This window comes from Rhea pennata, chromosome 11, assembly GCF_028389875.1.
Source record: "Rhea pennata isolate bPtePen1 chromosome 11, bPtePen1.pri, whole genome shotgun sequence".
NCBI classification, from domain to species: Eukaryota; Metazoa; Chordata; class Aves; order Rheiformes; family Rheidae; genus Rhea; species Rhea pennata.
The window spans coordinates 21996681-22017820 of record NC_084673.1 but is presented as its reverse complement, the minus strand read 5'-3'; the positions used below and the strand labels follow the sequence as shown (position 1 = coordinate 22017820).

Genomic DNA, 21140 nt, shown 5'->3' with positions numbered 1-21140 from the left:
AGCAGCCAGCTGCAGTGCTTCCTGGTGGGCCTTCTGGGCAATCTCTGCAGGAAGGCAGGCAGTTGTTGCAGTTTTCTTATCAAAAGAAAACGATAGAGACAGTTAACCTTAGCTCTGCCAACTGTTGAACAGAGCCTCGTCATGCTCTGAAAGCTTCTGTATCTCTGTATTAAAGAAGAAAGAATCACAGATACAAAACACAGGAGGTTATGTATAGTCCATGGAAGTCCATTTATAACAGGCTGCCTCTATTTCATGAACGGGAGCTATTGTCCGGAGGCATGACTGGTGTTTAAATTTAACTTGCACCCGACAGGAGGCAAGAGAGGCAACAAAAGAAAGTCTAAGAAACGACAAGGTTAGCGCTGGCAGACACCTATTCTGGGATTGCTCTGGGTCATTTCTAAGAATATGTCAGCCTCCTTAACAGTGCTGACCTTTGCAATACAGTGGTGTAAAACACGGTGCACCTATCCTACGTGCATTAGAATGCTCTTACTATATTTCAAATTTCCAGAGCATTCGTTATTTGACTCAAGCTGTTTCTAGGAGATTTTTGTTCCTGTAAAAGCAATGTTGACTCTCTAGACACCAGTATTAGGAATAGAAATGTGTATATATATATATATATATGTACACACACACATAAAAGGAGTTAATCTTAGTGGAAAAGTCTAGATTTACATTGTTGTTGCTGAATCAGAATTTGTTTCACACCTAATAAATGTGCAACATAATGCAATAAGGCAAGCCCAGAACTGTTTTATGGTAAGAAAACAAAAATCACTATATAAACTCACACATGCTGATTCTATAGTACAATATGCTGATATTTGTCAGTTCCAAATACTTTTTAAAATGCTTTTATGCTTACGGGGGGAAACAAAAGAGGAAACCAGCCCAAAAGAGGATTTCCTCCCTACACCTGCTAAGTGGTATCTGTCTTTTGCGAGGCCGTGATAAAAATGCACTGCCTGTAACTGTGGACGCTCTCATTCCCACAAGAACATTGACTCCTCTACCGAATCCTTCAAGACTTTCAGTTTGTAGCAGCAGACTCTCCAGGAGAATAATGTGCTGTGTAAGAAAGCATTTGCTTCCATTAATATTATCTGTAATGCCTTTTGATTTCAGACTTTCTTCTTACTCTTAAAAATGGCATTAATTAGAAATTTCCAACTTACATCACCCATTTTATTTATTTTATATACTCATTTTTTTGTCATTTTTACATTGTGTGCTCATCCGGGAATAGATTGCTAACTGATTTTTTGATTAAGTCAATTTTATCTTGCTAATAAAATCAAACTTTCTCACTAGGATGGAAGAGAAGAATAGTATACAAGCACTGAAACTTTTTACAGAACGTGTTTTCATGTCATTATGTTTGGTAATAAATCTTGGCTCTTGCCCTGCAGTCAATATTTATAATTTTATCAGATGAAGAGGAATTTGATGGCCTGCTTTTCGTGAGAAATTTTGCTTTTAATAATTCGTTATTTAATGCCTACCTCCTCACTTTTGGATTCTAATAGCTTCTAAATAAGCAAAGCCAAAAAGAGATTCCTTTCTCACGGTATGAATGTAAGACGGTGACCCATTACATCTACTGGACTTGTTTCAGTTTCTTCATAATGAGAAAGCACCTCGACAATACAGACATTGTAGGTAGAACAGAAGAAAACATTAGCTTGAGAGAAATCTCTTTGCATTTTGTACATATAGTACAAGTGGTGTGTGACGCAATTTAATTTCACAGTGTTTACAGTTCAAATTTCTAGGAGAAAGGGCAATCTACAAGTGTGAAAAATTACTAATTATAACATTTAAAATAGAAGTAGCAATGGAAATGTCAACAATCTGACTGGGACACCAGAGATTTCTGCAGTGATGAATAAGGAACATTTCATTGCAGACTAAGAGTGAAGCTTTGGGTCATTTTTCAAGACTTGAAGGACTGAAGAGAAACTCTCAAGTTGTTTCTAATGTTCATTTTCCTTCAATCACTGTCAGAACTTACTGTGGTCTTTCTAATGGCTTCCATGAGCTTTGAATAGTATTTGCTGTCATGAGACCCTAAGCACAAAGATACTTCGGTTTAAGTCCTGTTGAAATCAGTGGGAATATGTCACTGTTGATCAGGATCTGTGCGCTCAAGCATAATACAACATTTTTATTGATTCACTGATTTTCTGGAAAATACAGGTTTTCTGGAAGAAATAGGGCTACGCCATATAAATATTGTTCGTGCAGTTGGTCGATAGTCCTCTGATATAACCACAACCTTCAAACTGGCTGATCTAGTCCTTGACCAGTTACAAGCCATGAAACAGTGAAGATTTAGGAAGTAGCAAATATGGTAGTATGAGAAATTTCAGTTTATTACTCATACTGGATTAAGATCAAATGCAGCATAAAAATAAATTAGAACATTTTCAGACATTCCTACAGAGGAAATGTGTCTTATTTATGAGTTCATAGGCAAAAATGCAGCAGAAAGATATGTATGTATAAAGATGGAGGAAAAACTACTGTTTCAACTAATACAAACTGGTAAGAATTTGTATTGCCAGGGCTTTGCAACTGACTAAAACAACCAAATATATAAATACAAGTAGGTAGGTAGTTAAGTATATAGACAGATAGATAGACATATCCTTCCCAATCAAAACAAGAGTCTCAAGTCAGAAACTATGTATAAAAAGAAATAAAAAGAAAAGTTTTACAGAATGGATAACACAGAAGCCTTCAGGCAGTAAGAGCAAATTAACTTGGGAATGAAAAAATAAATAAGGACTAAACAGATCTTCTACAGTCTTTGTTAGTCTTGTTATCTTACTTTTCATTGCTAGCTGGCAATAAAGAGAAATTATTAAAAAATAAAACCAAAGAAAACATGTCAAACTACACGTACAGAGGAATGGATGACACTGTTGAAAATTAGGCCTCTGCACACTTGAAATAAAAATTATATATAGGGGCAAATCCTCCAGCTAACAAAAAACAGGTTTTCTACAAAACTGGTTCAGAGATACTACCCCATTTTCAAAGCTCAAGCACGAGGACAGGCTATAGGTGTCTTTTCAGCATGTTTATATTGTAGTGGAGATGTAAGGGGCTTTTTCCCTACTACATTCATTTGTCTTGTAAAAGAAGGAATTGCAATTCTTCTCAAGTTTAACTGGCTCCTTCACTCCTTTAAGAGACCCATGGTAAGCAGGGAGCCTGGAACAGGCGCAGGTGTGCACCTCAGGTCTGAAGGATTCAGAGCAAAGTCTGTAAGTTATACCCTACAAATAAGGCAGCAAAGAACTGCACTGCACACTGAAGTATTTTGAGTTGCACATTTTCATCGACACTGCAGTGAAGCTTGCTTTTCCTGATGTGATGCAATTCAGTAGCGTTTCTAATCCTGAGTCCCTTATAGGCTCACTTGAAGTCTTCATTAAGAAGATGCCAAGAATTAACATTTTGACTGTTTCAGCTTTTAAATATCAAATCTGGTTAGTTTTTTTGCAAGCTGAAGGAAGGATAGTTACTCTGTAGGCAGGTGCTACTTGTTGGACGATCAGCTGAGTCATTTTTGGGTGTATAACAGATAAATCTCCTGTAGACAATTTTATACCAACTGGATAGATCAGGCCTCTTGTCTTTATTGTGCATTCAGCTCACTTCCCCTTTGTCTGAATTATGTTTTTAGAATGGAGCTTCTACTGGGCAGAATGCTTCTGTAAGCACAGGAATAAGATATTGCCTACTTTTCCAAGTTAATTTCTTTTAAAAAGTGTGGACATGAGGAAAGTGGCAGAGGGTGGGTTGTGACTTAAAAGCAGATGGAAATGCAGAAGAACAGTTGCTTAGCACCTACAAAAGTCAGGCCTACTTTTTCACAAGATATATATGTACTTAGGTAGCCATATTTAGGCATCCACATTTGAGTTTTGGCCTCTAACTAACCTAAATCCATCTCAGGTTTTTTGATGCGGTTGATGATTAAATAAAGAAAGACCTTAGAAGTCGTAAGAACCATGCTGCGGTCCTGGCAGTAATCAGTTCTGCACTCATGGACAGCTTTTGCTCTACCTACGCTCCTATTGGGAGCTTTGCCATCTATTAATGAATGAAACACAGGGATCAGAAGAAGCCACTGTAGAAACTTAATTCTAAGATGATTAGTTGGACAATAAGAGATCAGCCAGCAGCCTTCTTACCTTTGTCTGAGTAAGAGATGCAAATTAAAGATTGCAGTATTTTATGTGGCCACGGGTACGTTTTGGAATGGATCTATTTATCCAGGACCGAATTGATACAACGAAGCAGGATACAGAGAGACAGACCAAGCGTTTGAGATACTTAAAAAAAAAAAAAAAAAAAAAAAAAAAAAAGACAGCCAAGAAGAATGTGCTCAAAATCACTTGGAAGCTGGAAACGTTTATTTTACATTCTACTCTATTTCTTACTCAATTAGGAAAACTCACCTGATAAAAAGAGCAAGAGATTACCCAGCTTAATGACACAGATAAGGAAGGAAAACAGACGCTTTTAATTCCCATAAGCATCTCCTGTCTTTGTCTCAGCCTGCTTTTTATGCCTGGATTATGCTAACACTATTAATCTTTGTGTCTGTGACTAACTCCTGGGCTTTTATGTTAGTGACCTGATTCTGCACTAACATGCTCCTCCCAGTTTGGTGAAGCTCCCCATGTGATCTATTCTTCCCCCTAAATAAAGTTGAAAAATTTGGCTGGGATCAGAGAGTGCTGCTGAGGTAGCTGGTGTGTGCAGCTCTTCCACCCTCCCCAGGTCTGCAGCACAACTAACGCGCCTGTTCAGCGCTAGCTGCCGCTCGGTTTTAAAGACCAAGGGGGACGAGACCGGGCAGTTAACAAGGCACCAGGCTGCCTCCACCACGGGGCTCTCGGTCTTGCCACCAGCCCCGAGCAGCCTCCCCTTTTGAAACCAGCCCAGCGGGCTGAGGAAGATGTGGCCGGAGAAGGTGAGTGCTGCATGGTTATGATGAATCCTTTGTGCGGAACCAGAGGCTCATTAGGAAGTGCTGGAGGGAGGCGGCAGCGGTCGCAATTAAAAGAAAAAAAAAAGGGGGGGGGAAGATACAGAAAAAAATAAAAGAAAAAAGCCTCCTTTCCTTCCCCTGCTATGCAAAGGGCAAATGGCACGTGTGCCCTTTTCAGAGGGAATCTACCTGGTGAGTTGAATTCCTGGCAAAGTGCTGCTGGCGTGGGGCGGAGAGGCAGGCAGGGAAAAGCCGGAGCAGGGGAAGCCGCCCGCGGAAGATGCACCGTTGCGTGGCCGGGGCAGGCGGGCGCCCCCAGGGCCGGGGGCACCCCGAGGGCTGCCCGCGCTGCCCTCTGCTCCCGCGGCGCGGTACCACCATGCGGGGCTGCCGCAACACCTTTCCCTTTTCTCTACGCGCATATTACAAGCCTCCCCCCTTCCTTTATCCACTTCTGCGGGTGGTCGAGGGGGGCAAGCCACACACCCCTTCCTCCCCTTCCATAAGTGCACCCGGGCAGTAGGTCCTGCTACATATACACGTAGACTGAATCCTTCATCCCACAAATGAGAGAAGGCAACGTGCCTTCCATACGCCCAGCGTTCCCCTGCATGCACGGCTAACGCAACGTGCGGGCAACATGCCATGTAACCCAGGGCTCTAACACGCTGATCGATCTGTAAGGCATTTCACGTTACTTATCCCTTTTTTTGGAACACGATTTTAAGTTAAAAGAAAAGTTAACCCTCACTAGTAGGCATGATGCCTAAGGAAAGTGTTTAATCCCCTTCTCTCACACTAGGGCTTTAGGTTTGGTACTGAGACCTGCATACTGCATGCAAGTTCTTTCTATGCCAAAGACAAAGTACTTCTGTGTTAAGGCTGGGAGAGAGGAGAAGGTGGCAGTGAGGAGGCTTACTACTTATTAAGATTACACCCAGAGTATCCCTAGTCCACGTTGTGGGGAAATAAATATGATCTTATTCCAGAAATGTAACAACACAAAGTAGCTGCAGCTAAAATGACATTCCTCACCCCCTCTCTATGTCCCCTGATTCCTCCCACCCTCTAACTTATTTTTCTTGCACAATTTTGAAGGTGAAATTCCTTGAGTACTGAACATATTGTAGTCCTAGGCTGGAACTATCCATCAAGAATAAGCACACTGTCTGGAAGAAGAATTTTTCCTTTTAAATGAATTGAATACTTGAATATTCAAATAATCTTTTCACTCTTGAGAAAGTTAAAAAAAAAAAGTTATCCCTGTAGGATTTTCAATCTTGGCAATTTTAGACCCAAGAGAAAGGCTGCAAAGCATCCCATCCGCAATTACATCCCTCACTAGCAGCAGGGAAGGAGAAAAAAAAGGAGAGGAGAGATTTTTTAAAAAGATCTCTCTTCTTAGCCCTTTCCCATTTGTTCATTTTCTTTTCACAACTGATTTGCCCAAACCAAAACCTTCTCTCACCTACAAAGAAAATGAAAATTTAATGAAAAAGACACTGACTTTCTTAAGATCTAATTTTATGAAGATCCTGCTTCTTAGGTTTTTGTTTTGTTCATTTGAATTCAACTCCAAACAGCTTTCAGTTTTCATTTATCCTTTAGTTCAAGAGAATGATTAAAACAATCACTTGTATCTGGACAGGTAAGTACTTGTTCTGACTCAAAAAAAAAAAAGTAAGATGGAGCTAATGTAGGACAAACTGATCTCAGAGGCAAATGGAAAAGTCATTGAGTGATTTTGAGCATCAGTGGAGGCTAGGGAATTGCTTGCATTTCAGGAGCTACATTTTCACAGAAAAACATCTAGAATATAGACAAATGGAAAAGTTCATAGGCTGCCTCTGTAATCGCAGGATGTAATTGCCCCGATTTAGAAAGGGATGTGGGAAGAACCACGTAGAACATTGTGCAAAAGGAAAAGAATATGAACTAAATTAGTAAAAAGTCAACCACGAAAGACAATTTCCAAAGGGAAAAAGGGATCCAGCTTTTATGGGGTACATTTTCCAGCTGATCATACGCAATTGTTTCTATAGCAGGAAAAAAAAATGGCTTATCTGCAAGATCCAGCCTCTGAGAAAAGAATACTGTGGGAAGTGTTGAGAAAAGAAATCTCAACATAGTTTTTAAAATGCAGCAAAGCCTATTTCAAAGTGAACATCATAAAGGAACAGGTCTGTTCAAATGTTTACAGAGTAACACTTTCATGTAGCACTATTCTCCAAATTAAAATGCCAAAGGAAAAAAAAAAGAAAAAAAAAAACAACTTCTCCAAATAGGAGCACATGAAAGGAGTAAGACTTGAAATCTCTTCCTAATATGTTGTATTATAGCATGCATAAGCCTCAGTCAGCACATTTATTAGGAGCATTTAATATAGAATTTCAAAGCTGTTGCAAAAACTGTTATACAGAGATTTCATTGATCAACTCTCTTCACACCAAGAGACAGACAAGAAGATTAAACCGCACATCAGACAGGTACATTTTGGTAGCACTGGTTTGAGTATGGAAATCAGCAAGCACTTAATCTATAACATGATGTACTTGTAGCCTGTCCCTGCAAACAGGTGCTAGCAACTTCCATACGTACTTGTACCGTGCACGTACAAAAGATAGTAACATTTGCCAAAGCACGCAGTTACAAGAAGGCTATAATCATGCCTAAAAAGCTGCTGGTGTTTATCAAATCACTTTTGTGCCAAATTAACATGTCATGAGAAGTCACCTTAAAATCAATAGGATGAATATGAGTTTCAGAGAGAGCCTACAAAACAACAGATCTGTTGCTTCAGTTGTCCTCACTTCAAGGGTTACTTAATTTAAATTAAATCCTTACAAAACAGAAGCAGCTCCACATAGCTCCTCTACAAACCAAAAGCCCACAGAAATCGTGTATTACATTTACGGTCCACACAAATCACAGGCAGACATGCCCACAGTAGTAGTTCGGGAACGTAAAAGCAAAACCTTCAACTTCCATCTGAAACAACAGAAGCAGCTTTCCTCAGCACCTCTCAGTGCAGAGAGGGCATCTGCTCTAAAATTCCTTCCTTTTTTCACATTCAGTCTCTCTCTCAAAATTACCTGAACCTCCTGCAGTTTTTAAGAGAATTAGGATATTCCTGGTCCTATACTGATTCAGGAAACCAGGAGATATTGTTCCTTTCAAAGAAACAAGATTGGACTTTCTGTTATATATCTGATCAGTGCTGGAATGAGCTATTACAAGTAATTCCAAAACTTGCAGTCTTTTCCTGCTCTTGCGTAAGGGAGGAGAAAACCTCAAAACAAAACCATTAGACAGCCTAGAAAATTCACCATCGTATTTCCAGAGTATAATGAAGACAAAACAGGCTGAACAACTGCTAAAAGCAGACCTTCCTGGTTCATTAGGATAAAAATAGGGTAATGCATTCTAAGAGATTAAGTTCTGAATTTTATAGACTTAATTAAAAGACTAATTGACATGCTTAAATCTTCATTTAGGTTGCTTGTTATATTACTGGACATCATAGCAAGGATTATAGGCAAATTAAATTTCTAAGGTGTGATTAAGTATAAAAAAATCTAATATAGATCTTTTTTTGTTCTTATTTGCGGGTAACAATTAGGAAAGCAAAGGTAAAAACAGGTCATTTGATTTTAATGCTTCTCAGGTAAATCTGCCATGTTTAACACCTACAAACCTGTTGACATTACAAACATATCTGAGGGATGTTGCTGTTCTGTAATACCCAAATATTTACTATTTAACACCTTCAAAGTACACACAACCAATTGAGAAGTATGAAATCTAGTAGGCTCTCAGCTGAAAGCTGACTAGTACTTCGCAGTTTGGGAATCTTAAGATTCCCAAAAGTATTTTTAAGCAGCCGAAGATGAAGACAGATCCATCTGTAGTATGTACAGGCTTTTTTGAAAATGCCTGTGTTGGTCTTACCTGCATCTTTGAAATCCCCTTAAAATCTGGCCGTTGGGCCTTACACAAGAGTTTAGAGAAGATACAGTGAAAAACAGGTAGCAAGACTGACACACCTCACTATGTGCTTCTTGGATTCTTTTCTCCCTTCTCTCCTTTCCCTCCCTCCTCCTTGTTCCCACTTTCTCTTGCTCTCACTCCCACTCTGGCTTTCATCTGCAATTTTGTGCACGAGTGTATTAGTAGATGTCTTGCTACACTAGCTCTAGAGGAGGAGAAAAGAATCATTTGCATATCAGGTTTACAACATGATAGATACATTTCATACAGATGTCTACATCAAAAAGATGCAAATGTAGAAGTAGGCACATTCTCCTCCAACTGCAATAAACATGGAAGATGCATTTAAAAGGCATCAGGGGAATTTACAAGCAGAAAGAAAGCCTAGAACTACATTAAAAATCCAATACATATTTAAGATGATATAAACGCTAGAAGTAATTCTACATTTGATTTGAAAATGAAGCTTGTGTATAAATCTATATGAATACATGAAAGAGATGTACACAAGCTAGATGTCAAGGATTCTCCTCCTACTGAAATCAAAGAGATTTTTGATATTGATTCACAAGGAGTAGGATTATAGTTTCAGGCCAGTGGTCTTTACCTTGAAAACATGTTTTTGGGTTCACTTGAAAACAGTACCATAGACCCAATTTTCTTGCTTGTTGCTGGTTTATATGTTTCTGATAACCATTCTTCCTCAACAGATAAAATCAGGAAGTTAAAGAAGGGAAGTGTGAGTTGACCTAAAGGCAGCATATGCAAAACGAACTTCATATTAAAATAATAAAACTGCAGTACCTAATCTGTAATCTCTGGCCCTCATCCTTCTAATGAAGCTGGAGATTTCGACATTTGCAGAAGGTTCCTTCCTTCAACTGAAATGAAGAACCAAAAAACAGAGTTATCCTAACCAAAATAAATAAAAAAAAAAAAAAAAGCAAAACTCTAGATAAGCCCAGTCTTCCATCCATCCATCCAGCATTTTGGTTTTTTAAGTACAAGTTGTTATTGTTCTTTTTAACATTAACCTTAATATTATTATTACTAAGTCCCCAAAATATAGTAGCCCAGTTTTGTTTACAGTTTTGATAAAAAGGTAGGGATCTCAGTGAAATCAAGGAGCTGTTCATTAACATTCTTACTTCTTCCCAGTGATTTAGCATTTGATCAGCTGCCAGTAACCTCAACGAAGCTGTTTTGAGGCACTAATTCCTGTTACTTGTTTGGAGCTTCCTTTGTTCCTCTCACGTAAATTGTATCAAACTTTCTCCTCTTTTACACCTTCAAATTTCAAGACAAAAATTTCAAAACCCTATTTGGCTCTGCTTTGCTGGAGTTCTCTCCTTAGAGGGGCAGAGGTCAAATCTGAAGAACAAAAAGAAAAGATAAAGCCTGTTCTAAGCACATTATAAAACAAGGAGCACATTTTGTCCCCAACAGCTTGTACTAAATTAAGCTTTACTCCATATATTAGCTTGCTAATATAGAAAGAAACAAAAATACGAGTCAGGGTAGCAAATTACCTCTCTAGATGAAGACACATATTACATTAATGGCCTGCTCTTATGTAAATATCAAACATCACAGCAAGTTCATTAAAAAGCTGAGAAATGTGTTGAGCTTCCCAATATATTAATATGCTTTCATGCAAAGTTTTTTTCCAACAAATCAGTATTTCCAAGACAAAAATATCACTCAAATTGTTTTTGTAAATACCTGAACCATTGTCTAATATATTTAATAAATGTTAATGGGAATTAAATGTATATATTCCTGAAATACTAATTCACATCTTCAATGTATTTTATCTGAGCATTATGAAGACTTATAACTCACATAAAAGCAACTAAACAGTGTAAGAATAATTTATTCTCTACTATTTAAATTAAATTAGGGCATGGATATTGAAGAATGTTTTTGTTTTCTTCTAATGGAAAGTTTCCTCCTGAGAATGTGTCAACATTGAGACTTCAGCAGATGGAATTTGACCCAACTTGAAAAGTATATTTTGTGTATGTATGAGCATGCACTTAATACAATGATTAAAGATGATATGAAAAGACTTAGATAAATTTAAGCATAAGGTCCAATTCTTTCGCAGAAACTCAAATATCCAGAGTGTTGCAGGATGAGCTGATACGATGACTTTTTCTTTTTCTGCTACTGTGGTCTCAGCAGTGCCAAGTTGAGGGGAATAATCCCCTGCCTTGACCTACTGGCTATGCACTTTCTAACGCAGCTCAGGGTGGCATTGACCTTCTTCACTGAAAGCACGCACTGCTGACTTATGTTCAGCTTGTTGTCCACCAGGAGCCGCAGGTGCTTTTCTGGAAAGCTGCTTTCCAGCCAGCAGCCCCAAGCCTATACTGGTGCATGAGGTTATTTCTCCCAGGTGCAGGACTTTGTACCTCCCTTTGTTGAACTTCATGAGGTTCCTCTCTGCCCATTTCTCCAGCTTGCCAAGGTCCCTCTGAATGGCAGCACAACCATCTGGTGTATCAGCCACCTCTTCTAATTTCGTATCATCTGTAAACTTGCTGTTGGTGCACTCTGTCCATAATGACATAGGTCATTAATGAAGAGTATAAACAGCATTGACCACAGTATTGATCCTCGGTACTCCATTAGTGACTGGCCTCCAGCCATACTCTGTGCTGCTGATCACAACACTTTGAGCCCGGCACTTCAGCCAGTTTTCAGTCAGTTTCAGTCCACCTCACTGTCCGTCTAGTCCATACTCAGTTGGTCTATGAGAATGCCATGTGAGACAGTGTCAAAAGCCTCACTGAAGTCAAAACAAACAGCCTTCACTGCTCTCCGTTCATCCACCAGGCTAGTCATTTCATCACAGGAGGCTATCAGGTCGCTCGAGCGTATTTGCCCCCTTTCTAAACACATGATGACTACACCCAATTACCTTTTTATCCTTAATGAGTTTAGAAATGGTTTCCAGGAAGATATGCTCCATCATCTTCCCAGAGACTGAGGTGGGGCTGACTGTACTATAGTAGCCCAGATTCTCTTTACCCTTCTTGAAGGCAGAAGTGACATTTGTTTACTTCCGGTCCTCAGGAACCTCTCCTAAACATCATGACCTTTCAAAAATTATCAAGAGTTGCCTTGCAAAGACATCACCCAGCTCCCCTCGGCACTCACAGGTGCTTCCCATCAGGTCCCATGGACTTGTGTATGTTCACTTTGTTTAAATGTTCCCTTGCAACTTGATCCTCCTGTACCAAGGGAAAGTCTTCACTGCTCTAAGCTTTCCCACTTGTGTCAGGAGCCTGGAATTGTTACAGGCAAACCTCACCAGTAAAGACTATATCAAAGAAAGCACTGAATGCCTTGACTTCTTCCAGGTCCTTTGTCACCAGGACCCATGCCACCATTCAGCAGCAGGTCCACATTCTCCCTAGTCTTTCTTTCACTGCTGAAACTCTCGTAAAAGTCTTTCTTGTTACCTTTTACATACCTTTCTAGATTTAATTACAGATGGGCTTTGGCTTTCTAACCCCATCCTGCATGCTTGGACAGGGTATCTATATTCTTCCTGGACCACCTGTCCATGCTTCCACCTCCTGTATACTTCCTTATTATGTTTGAGTTTTTTCAGGAGCACCTTGTTCAGGCCACCTACCACCTTTGCTCGATTTCCTGCACATTAGGATGGACAATTCTTGAGGTCACAGGACATGATCCTTGAAAATCAACCAGGTCTTCTGAACCCTTCTTCTCTCCAGGACTGTCCTCCATGAGATTCTACCAAGTAGGTCCCTGAGCAGGCCAAAATCTGCTCTGCTGAAGCCCAGGATTGTAATCTTGCTGTTTGCCTTGTTCCCTCCTCTTAGGATCCTGAATTCCACCACCTCTTGGTCACTGTAGCCAAGGTCGTCCCTAACCAGTCGTCTTTGTTTGTAAGCAGGAGGTCCAGCAGAGCACCTGCCCTCATCAGCTCCCCAATCACCTGTGTCAGGAAGTTATCAATGCACTCCAGAAACCTCCTGAACTGCTTGTGCCCTGCTGTTTTGTCCTTCCAGTACATATGTAACAGTCAAAGCCCCCATAAAGACCTGGGCCTACGAACATAAGGCTCCCTCCTCTTGTCTGAGAAAGGCTTCAGCTAACTCTTCTTGATCAGGCAGTTTGTAGCAGACATCCACCACACCACCACCCATATTGATCTGCCCTTCCGTCCAACCCTATACACTCTCAACTAACTGTACGTTCATCCCTAGGCAGAGCTCCACACATTCCCACTGCCCTCTTACATAAAGGGTAACTCCTCCTCCTCACCTTCTAGGCCTGTTCTTCCTAGGAGCCTACATCCATCCACGGCAGCACAGCCATTTGGGGTATCTCACCATGTTTCTGTGATTCCAGTGAGATCATAGCCCTGCAGCAGCAGGCAGACTTTTAACTCCTCCTGTTTGCTCCTCGTGCTGTGTTCATTGAAGTACAAACACTTCAGATGAGCACCCAGTCATTCTGATTTCACAGAAAAAAGTATGAGAGAATCTCTAGAAAGCCATCTTCTTGGCACTTGCTTATTTGTGTGCACACACTTGAAGTAGGTCCCAGCCTTGCCAATCCAGTCCACCAATTCCTCCACTTATTTGTGGCTCATCATCTCACTCCCATGTAGTTCCTAGTTTAAAGCTCTCCTCACCAGGCTGGTCAGCCTGTTGGCAAAGGTGTTTTTGTCCCACTTGGTCAGATGGATCCTGGCTCTCCCTAATAGTCCTCAATCTCGGAGAGTCTAATGGCAGTGAAAAAAACCAGACACCTGTTGCTTGCACCCAGCTGTGAAACCAGGTGTTGATTTGCAGGACCCATCCACTCCTCTTCAACAGGCAATGTAGTCATTCTTAATATACTCCAGGTTTCCCTGGGCAGTATCATTTGTGCCCACATGCAAGAGCAGCAAGGGGTAACAGCCTGAGGGCCAGACAAGCCCTAGCAGTCTTTGCACCATGTCCTGGGTCCAAGCCCCCAGCAAGCAGAAAACCTCCCTGGATAGCAAGTCAGGTCATGAGATGAGGGCCTCAGTCCTCCACAGGAGGGAGTCTCCCAGTCCTATCACTCACTGTTTCTTCCTGTGCTCCTGCTAATTCAGGCTTGACTTGCTCTGATGCTTTGTCACACAGAGCTTTCAGCCCCTCCTCTCCTAACAGGACACCAAAGCCGTTCTATAGTTGCAGATCCACAGGCAGAGCAGGAGCTCTTGTCCCACTGCCGGAAGTCACAAGCTTCAAGCCTTCACCATCATGGGATCGTCTGTTTCTCAGCCTGGTAAGCATGGACTCTGGCTGCCTCTCTTTCAGTACAGTTAAGGATCCTCTTGTATCTGCTGGGTCTTAAAGAAGATATGAGATATCAGACAGATTATGACTATTTTTCCATTATTGTTCAAATCAGATGACAATTTTGGAATAGCTATTTATTAAGCTCAGTTCCAGTTTAGGCTGTGTGATTCTTCTGCATTGACTTGAAAGGACTCCCACTTCCCATCTCTTTTTGGTTCTTAATATACATGATAGAAAGTGCAGCAATGGCTTGAATGGACTGGAGAACTTACCTTTCCTTTCCTCTGTTTTTCTGTTCTACAACACACCATTACTGCAGAGTCTAAAGGCCTTGAATGTCAGTAGAGCTCTCACTGGATGAAGAACATAACAGTGCCAGAAAATAGGAAGAAGCATACTTTTGCGCTTGCTTTTGAGCAAAGCAGACTATAAAAAGGTGGCAGCACTAATATATTACCCACACTACTGAGTAGTTTAGTCATAGTCATTCAGAAAGTCTGTGGCAGAGCCATGAACTGAACCCTCATCCTGTTTTGTAGGGAAGGGATTTATCCATAAAAGCAGTCTCCTTTTTACATGTTAAAACGCAGTTTTGGCACAAGCAGTACTTTGGAAACTTAGATTTTAAAAGCATTCCTATTTTGTTTTTGAAAATATGGCCACCTGACCCGGCTGTGAAATGGAATTACAAATAACCTCCACTTACCTTCTTGGAACAGTCCTGTACAGTACCTACATTACAGTGCCTAATGATTTTACAGTGTCTTTGTGATTTCCCTGTAGGAATCTGATAGGTGTAGATATAGATGAGATGAGATGCAGTTTCAGGTAAGTATGATAAGATCTGATTTTCAGAAGTGCTGAGACAGTCCACCCTCTTAGACTTTCATATGAGTGGTGGATCCATAAGTCATAAGGGCAGTTACTCAGATAACATAAAATACTTTTATTCCAGTTTTTCTCAGGCTACTTGAAAAAGCTGCTGAATATCCAGCTGAGGAGCATTAAAAGATTCTATTGCCCACAACCTCCTGATATGGCCCTTGCTAGTAGTGCAACATGTAGACATTTGTCAAAGATGCAGTGTGTTGCACTCGATCTATTCTTGTATGTAATAAACTTTCAATCAGCTTTATAAACACATTTTTTATCCTAAACTACAGTAAAATCTGGCTTTTAAACTTTAAAATCAACATTTATTTTTGACTATGCGAACATATTGTTCCAAACTGGCAAGAGCTGCTCATTTACATCTTTTTACATCAACAGAATGCTAATCTAGAGTAAACAGTCTTTATTACAAACAAGAATGGCTTGAAAGTGTTGTTAATTAGTAAAAGAGACCCTTAATTCTCTGCTAGCCTGAGTGGGATGAACCACAAATTTCCATAAGAAGGATGAACTACAATTGCATCCTATTAAACAGAGCATCTCAGAACAAGTGGCTGTGCTGCAAGATCTTTGAAACCTAATTTTGGCCTCAAAGCATTTGGAAGTAGGGTGGAGGGGGGTTGGAGCAATCTGTTATTTGAAATAAATAGCTCTGAAAAATGTTTAAAGCTCTTGAAATTAAAATATCCTGGGGCCAAATCCTACTGTCCTGACTGTAGGCAAGAACTACCAAGAACAGCCCAGCCTTGCTTCTTACGGTATCTAACTCCAAGCTGACATCTAAGGGACAGTTAATGCAAACCCTTCCTCACAGCAGCGCTCCTCTTTCCCAATACCAGCTCTTTTAACTTTAGCAGAACTACTCGGACAAGTAAACTTTGTACGATTTATCATATAAAGCATATACAGAGCATACCAAAATCAAACGATTTGAATGTACTTGAAATTCTCTCAGAATTATAAGAGAATATGCTTTTTAAAATCTAGGGCTCACATGCCTTAAGAGAACCTCACCTCTTAAATAATCCTGTGTTATTTTTCACCTAGGTCATTTTTCCAGACTACAGCTTTGCAATCAGTGAGGACGTCTCCTAAACTCCAGTATAACAAGAACAAAAACCCCAAATCAAAATCTTCTCCAGACAAGCCAAGTCTGAGAGCAAGTATCAAAGAGGGGAAAATAAAAACCCTTCATTAAAATTAGAGATCCTGTTTTGTAGCTGATTTTGTTAATGCCTAAGATGTTAGCAAAACCAAGTCTGCCCCTCAGTAAAAAAATCTGCCTTTGATTTCACTCTCTTTTGGGAATACTCAGGAGAAGAAAAAACTCTCACTGAACAAATTCATAAGATATAACCTACACTTACTGTGGTGTTCGTTTTTGTTTTAAGCCTGAGGATGAGTCCCACCACCACAACATTCCTGGAAATTTGATTTCATTTTCTTCAATTATCTGTTCAAGAAAACAAAGAATCAAACTGCTAATCTGCTAAGTAGCTTTTTCCTTTTCTAGATAGAGAGGGCAACAGTACTCCCAAGTTTCTGTTTGGATATAGATGACCTGCCTCGTAAACTCTGTGACACTTCCTGTTATTCCTGTGCTACATAGCTTCATAAACAAACCAAGCTGCTGAGCCTCATCTATGCCTGAAGCACCCAGGGAAAAACTGTCTTATGAATGACACAGGTGACAAGGGAATCGTAGCTCTTGTTCTTCCAAAATATCAACAGAGTAAGAACGACTACTGAATCCCAATGAGGCCCAAATTCAAAGAAGTTCCTGTACCTGCACTTTTGGCCTCAACAGAATACGAAAACTTTACTAAACTGAACACCACAAGAGACACTGAAACTAAGCAGCTAGAAGGGTCCTTCTCATCTACTATTGCACTGATAATAGTGCTGATTATTATTTTCTCTTTGATAATGACATCCCTAGTAACCTACTGTTTTCACAAGTGGAAACTAAGAGGTAAAAAACTGCAGAAAGCACAAGAGGAGTACCAGAAAGATCATGAAAAGAGCATTTTCCAAAGCACGTCTGGATTTGTTTCATAAAATTGGATCCAACATGGAACAGCCCTGCATTACTGGAAAGTGAAAACAATAAAAGAATGGCAACTATGAAATTTCCAAGCAAATATATCCTTGTTTTCTCTCATTTATAAGAGTTGTTAGCAGTTTGGAGATTTCTTACAGCTTTATTATACATACATGTGTGTGCCTATGTGTATATATACATGTATATATACACACATACATATATACGTATATGTAATTAGTCTCATTTGTGCAAGATAAAAATGATTGTAATCACATATTTTTAATTTTTGCTGTATTACTAAATCAGTAACCTAAAATCTGTTTCTCCAACTCTTTCAAAAATCCACTGACCTGCAAAAGGCAAAGGATCAGATTTTGGTGAGCACAAACCAACACAGATGATAATCAACAGAGCTATGTTGTCTTGCACTAATCCAATTATCTGTCTGAAGATCTTGAAATGCAATTGGAGTCCTATGTAAATCAGATTCACAGAGTTTCAGCAAGTAGTAGCTTGATCCTGAAAGCCTTTAGCTGAAAAACTCTTCGTGTCTTCAGCAAAGTAGAAATCATGCAGGATCAAGATTTAAATTTGTTAAAAGGTTGTAAGTCAACACTTCTCTCACATAAGGTTCAGTGCTGAGAGGTGCTCGTTGCATTCCAGCTGTAAGCGGATTAACGACATTCAGTGACACAGAATGGGACCTAAGTTATCAAGGGAAGAGCAAGACTAATACACCTTTCGAACTTGGCTTTTAATTATTTTTAACCAACCATACAACGGTGTGTTTCTATTTTCATAGCCTGTATTATATTATATAAAAATGACAGCTCTATTGTGAGTAGCATATATAGGTATTATTTTCTAACAAAGTGTTGGCTGCAATATTGATATAAGTAATTGTTTTAAAAGTAGAAAACATGTAAATTTACAAACAACCCTGCTCAAGTATATAGCTTGCTTGCAATTACCATTAATGCTGTATGTATTTTTAAACAAGCTATAATACTGTGATGATGATGTAAATTTACTTCTGTAGGCAAAAAGAATGTTCTATTTAAAAACGAAGGAAATGAAAATGAAGGATCTAAATGTTCTTAAAGTGCTATGGACTAAAATATGAATTTTCACAGAATATTCTAAAGGACTCTGTTACATGCTACAAATATATTTTACAACATATTTATGACTCATACACTATTCTATGTCAGAACAAACAGTACTATTTTATTACAAAATAAATAAATAATCTATGAATATGCCCAGAAGCTGGATTTTTTTAAGTTCCCCTGATCAACTCTATAGACAATTTGAAAGATAAAGGACCCGCTACTGTACTGACAGAAGGGATACACTCCCCCCTCATTTCCCAGTCTGCCCCTATATAGATCATCTTGCTGTCTGTTCAGGCAAAGATCACCAGCATCATAGTTGTGCTGGGTAAAGAAACAATTTGCTAGTTGAATAAAAACAAAACAAATGTAGTATTCATAAGATTAGTATATGTATTTGCAAAAATCTCAAGTTTTTTTTTTTTTTTTAATATAAAACACAGTGGCATTTAGAACAGCACCTCTGCTGCATGCAGTAACACTATGCACGTAGTATCGCATTTAGGTTAGTTTTTGTCGAGTGGAGACAATTTGAAAATCATACCAAATCATAAAAAAAGTTACAATTTGAAGAATGCAAGAATAATTCAAAATGCTTTAAAAAAAAATGCTAGTAGCATTCCAGTATTGCTGATACCTGCATATGTGATTCAGAATCATTGCACTGAGATCACCAAACAACCTGGGCACTGTGTCAGTTAATAGTTTCACGGGGGGGGGGGGGGGGGGGGGGGGGGGAGGGGAACCAGCCCTTCTTCCAGCAGGGAAGCTTTGTCCTCAGTGCCACTAGTTCAAAGCTTTTGTCAAGATCCCAGGACGAATAAATGGGTTCAGCTCCACTTCTTGGAAGCTGATCACATTAGCTGTAGAAATTTTTTTTTTCCTTGGCCACAGTGAAACTATGGTTGGGAAAGGGATTTCTGAAAAGGCAGTGGCCCCAGGGGAGCCTCAGGCATTTCATTCTCCTAGTATGGCTTCAGAGGAAAGATTCAAGAAGTACTACTGGACCAGTGAAAACTATGTATTTCACTGGTGTTTCGGAAACTAGTTATCTAGACATGTTTATCTTTGTGCCCAGTTCATAGCCAGGCAAGTTAACTGTGATAAAGCATAATTCTCATTCAAACACATGCTAGTAACCTATTCTGAATGAGATGGAAGTTTATCCTAGGGCAGATAGAAATACAAATTCCAGCGTCACAACAGGTGGTTAGAAACAAGATTATGGAATGACTGTGTCTGGAAGCCAGATTAACTTCTTCTATAGAGAAAGCTGGGGCAAGCGAAAGTGGAAATTATACTGCTACAGTCCATGGGAAACTGATTTTAATGGTAATCTGAGAAATACAATTTTCTTTAAAGGGCCAATAAAAGTATAACAACACAAAACCTGTTATCAGTGTACATGTAATTTAAACAATGTATATACAAAAAACCCTTCCGTATTTGTGCAGAGCTCAGAGCAATAAACTAGTACATCACAAATCATTCCAGAAGATTAAATAGTGACTGCGTCTAGCGCAAAAGCTAGAAAGCAAAGCTCCAATACTTTTAACAATATGTGGATTAATTTGATTGCAGTACTACAGTTGCTTGTTGTATGAATCACCCTTGATCCACCTTGCTCTATTTCTGCCCTAGCAAGGACAAACAAGGGAGCAGATTAACAAATATTTCTTGATCACAGTTTTTATAATGCTTCTTCGGATCAAAACACAAATCTACCACTGGAGAAAATGGGAGGGGGAAGCTCCTGTTAGAAGGAAAAGGAAGAGACATGATCTACGTTTTTTTTCTTCCAAATCAAATTTTTGGATCACTAGTCTCAAACACTGCAAGATTATGAAATAAATTATTTAGAGACTGAGATCATTCATTCTGTTGTACATCTCTAATAGCTGCTACAAGGAAACAGAAAGCAAACTCACTCAGATCTCAAAGTCAACTCCTGACAAAAAAATGAAAAAAGAATTGTATTAAGCAGTAGAAATAGGCACGTAACAGACAGAAGCAAAATATGCTTTGATTTTTCAGAGGAGCTTTCTGAAATGCCTTTTTAAGCATTGTGCATACAAACAAGAACTGTATAGCCATTGTGCCATAAAAGTATGAATAACATTTTACAGACACACAAACATTCTCAGATGCTTAACAACTCACAGTTCAATATATTTACATAAATATTTGACAAAAGAGTAAGACAGAAATATTTCAGTATTTCCAGAGAGGATCAAGGTATTGAAAGCAAAATATCATAAGCATCATCTTTCCGGTATAAAAATCAATCTGTATTTACAGTCCTGGTAATCACTTTCTGTGCTTTTGAAAGGGCTGAAAGATGTGTTTATAGGAAATAAAAAATACATTTTCAAAAGATTGAAAAGTTCTGATCACCATTCTGATACGTGACAGAGCCCTTATGAGACCTCATATGGAATAATGGGTCTCCTTTGCCCAGTGCTAAGAAGATTGCTAGACTTCAAAAGAGTCTACAGAAACAGAAAGTCTAGCCCAAAGACAAATAAGACACAGAGATGGAGTATCTAAAAAGAAAAGGCTTGCAAGATTGGAAGGTAAGAGATTTAAGAGATTTAAACATTTCTAAGGATTACAGATTGGAAGGTAAGAGATTTAAGAGATTTAAACATTTCTAAGGATTACAGATTAATGGGAAGAATCAAGCAACAGTTTACATTTTATATAGGGTAGCTATCTAACTTGCAGTCATGATTTAGAACTTAAAATCAAGCTTAGGGGAATATTTTGAGTGGACTACTAAAAGC

At 39.2% G+C, this 21140-nt stretch overlaps 1 protein-coding gene across 11 annotated transcripts in view; it reads right to left on the bottom strand.

Annotated features, from left to right (window-relative positions):
- C11H8orf48 (chromosome 11 C8orf48 homolog) overlaps positions 1-21140 on the bottom strand; it is a 97738-nt gene that overhangs the window by 57673 nt on the left and 18925 nt on the right. Inside the window, exons 7-8 of one of the 11 annotated variants that reach the window (XR_009959580.1) lie at positions 13301-14360; positions 9806-9882 (exon numbers count right to left, since the gene is read on the bottom strand). The exons of 8 other annotated variants lie outside the window; for them this stretch is intronic. Coding sequence is in view for 1 of the 3 variants with exons in the window: in XM_062584688.1 (XP_062440672.1) it covers positions 14194-14360 (167 nt within the window). In the remaining 2 variants the exon portion in view is untranslated. Of the gene's footprint in view, positions 1-9805; positions 9883-9987; positions 10373-10907; positions 14361-21140 lie in introns of those variants that run through there. 2 more of the 11 variants (XR_009959581.1, XM_062584688.1) reach the window with 2 other exon arrangements.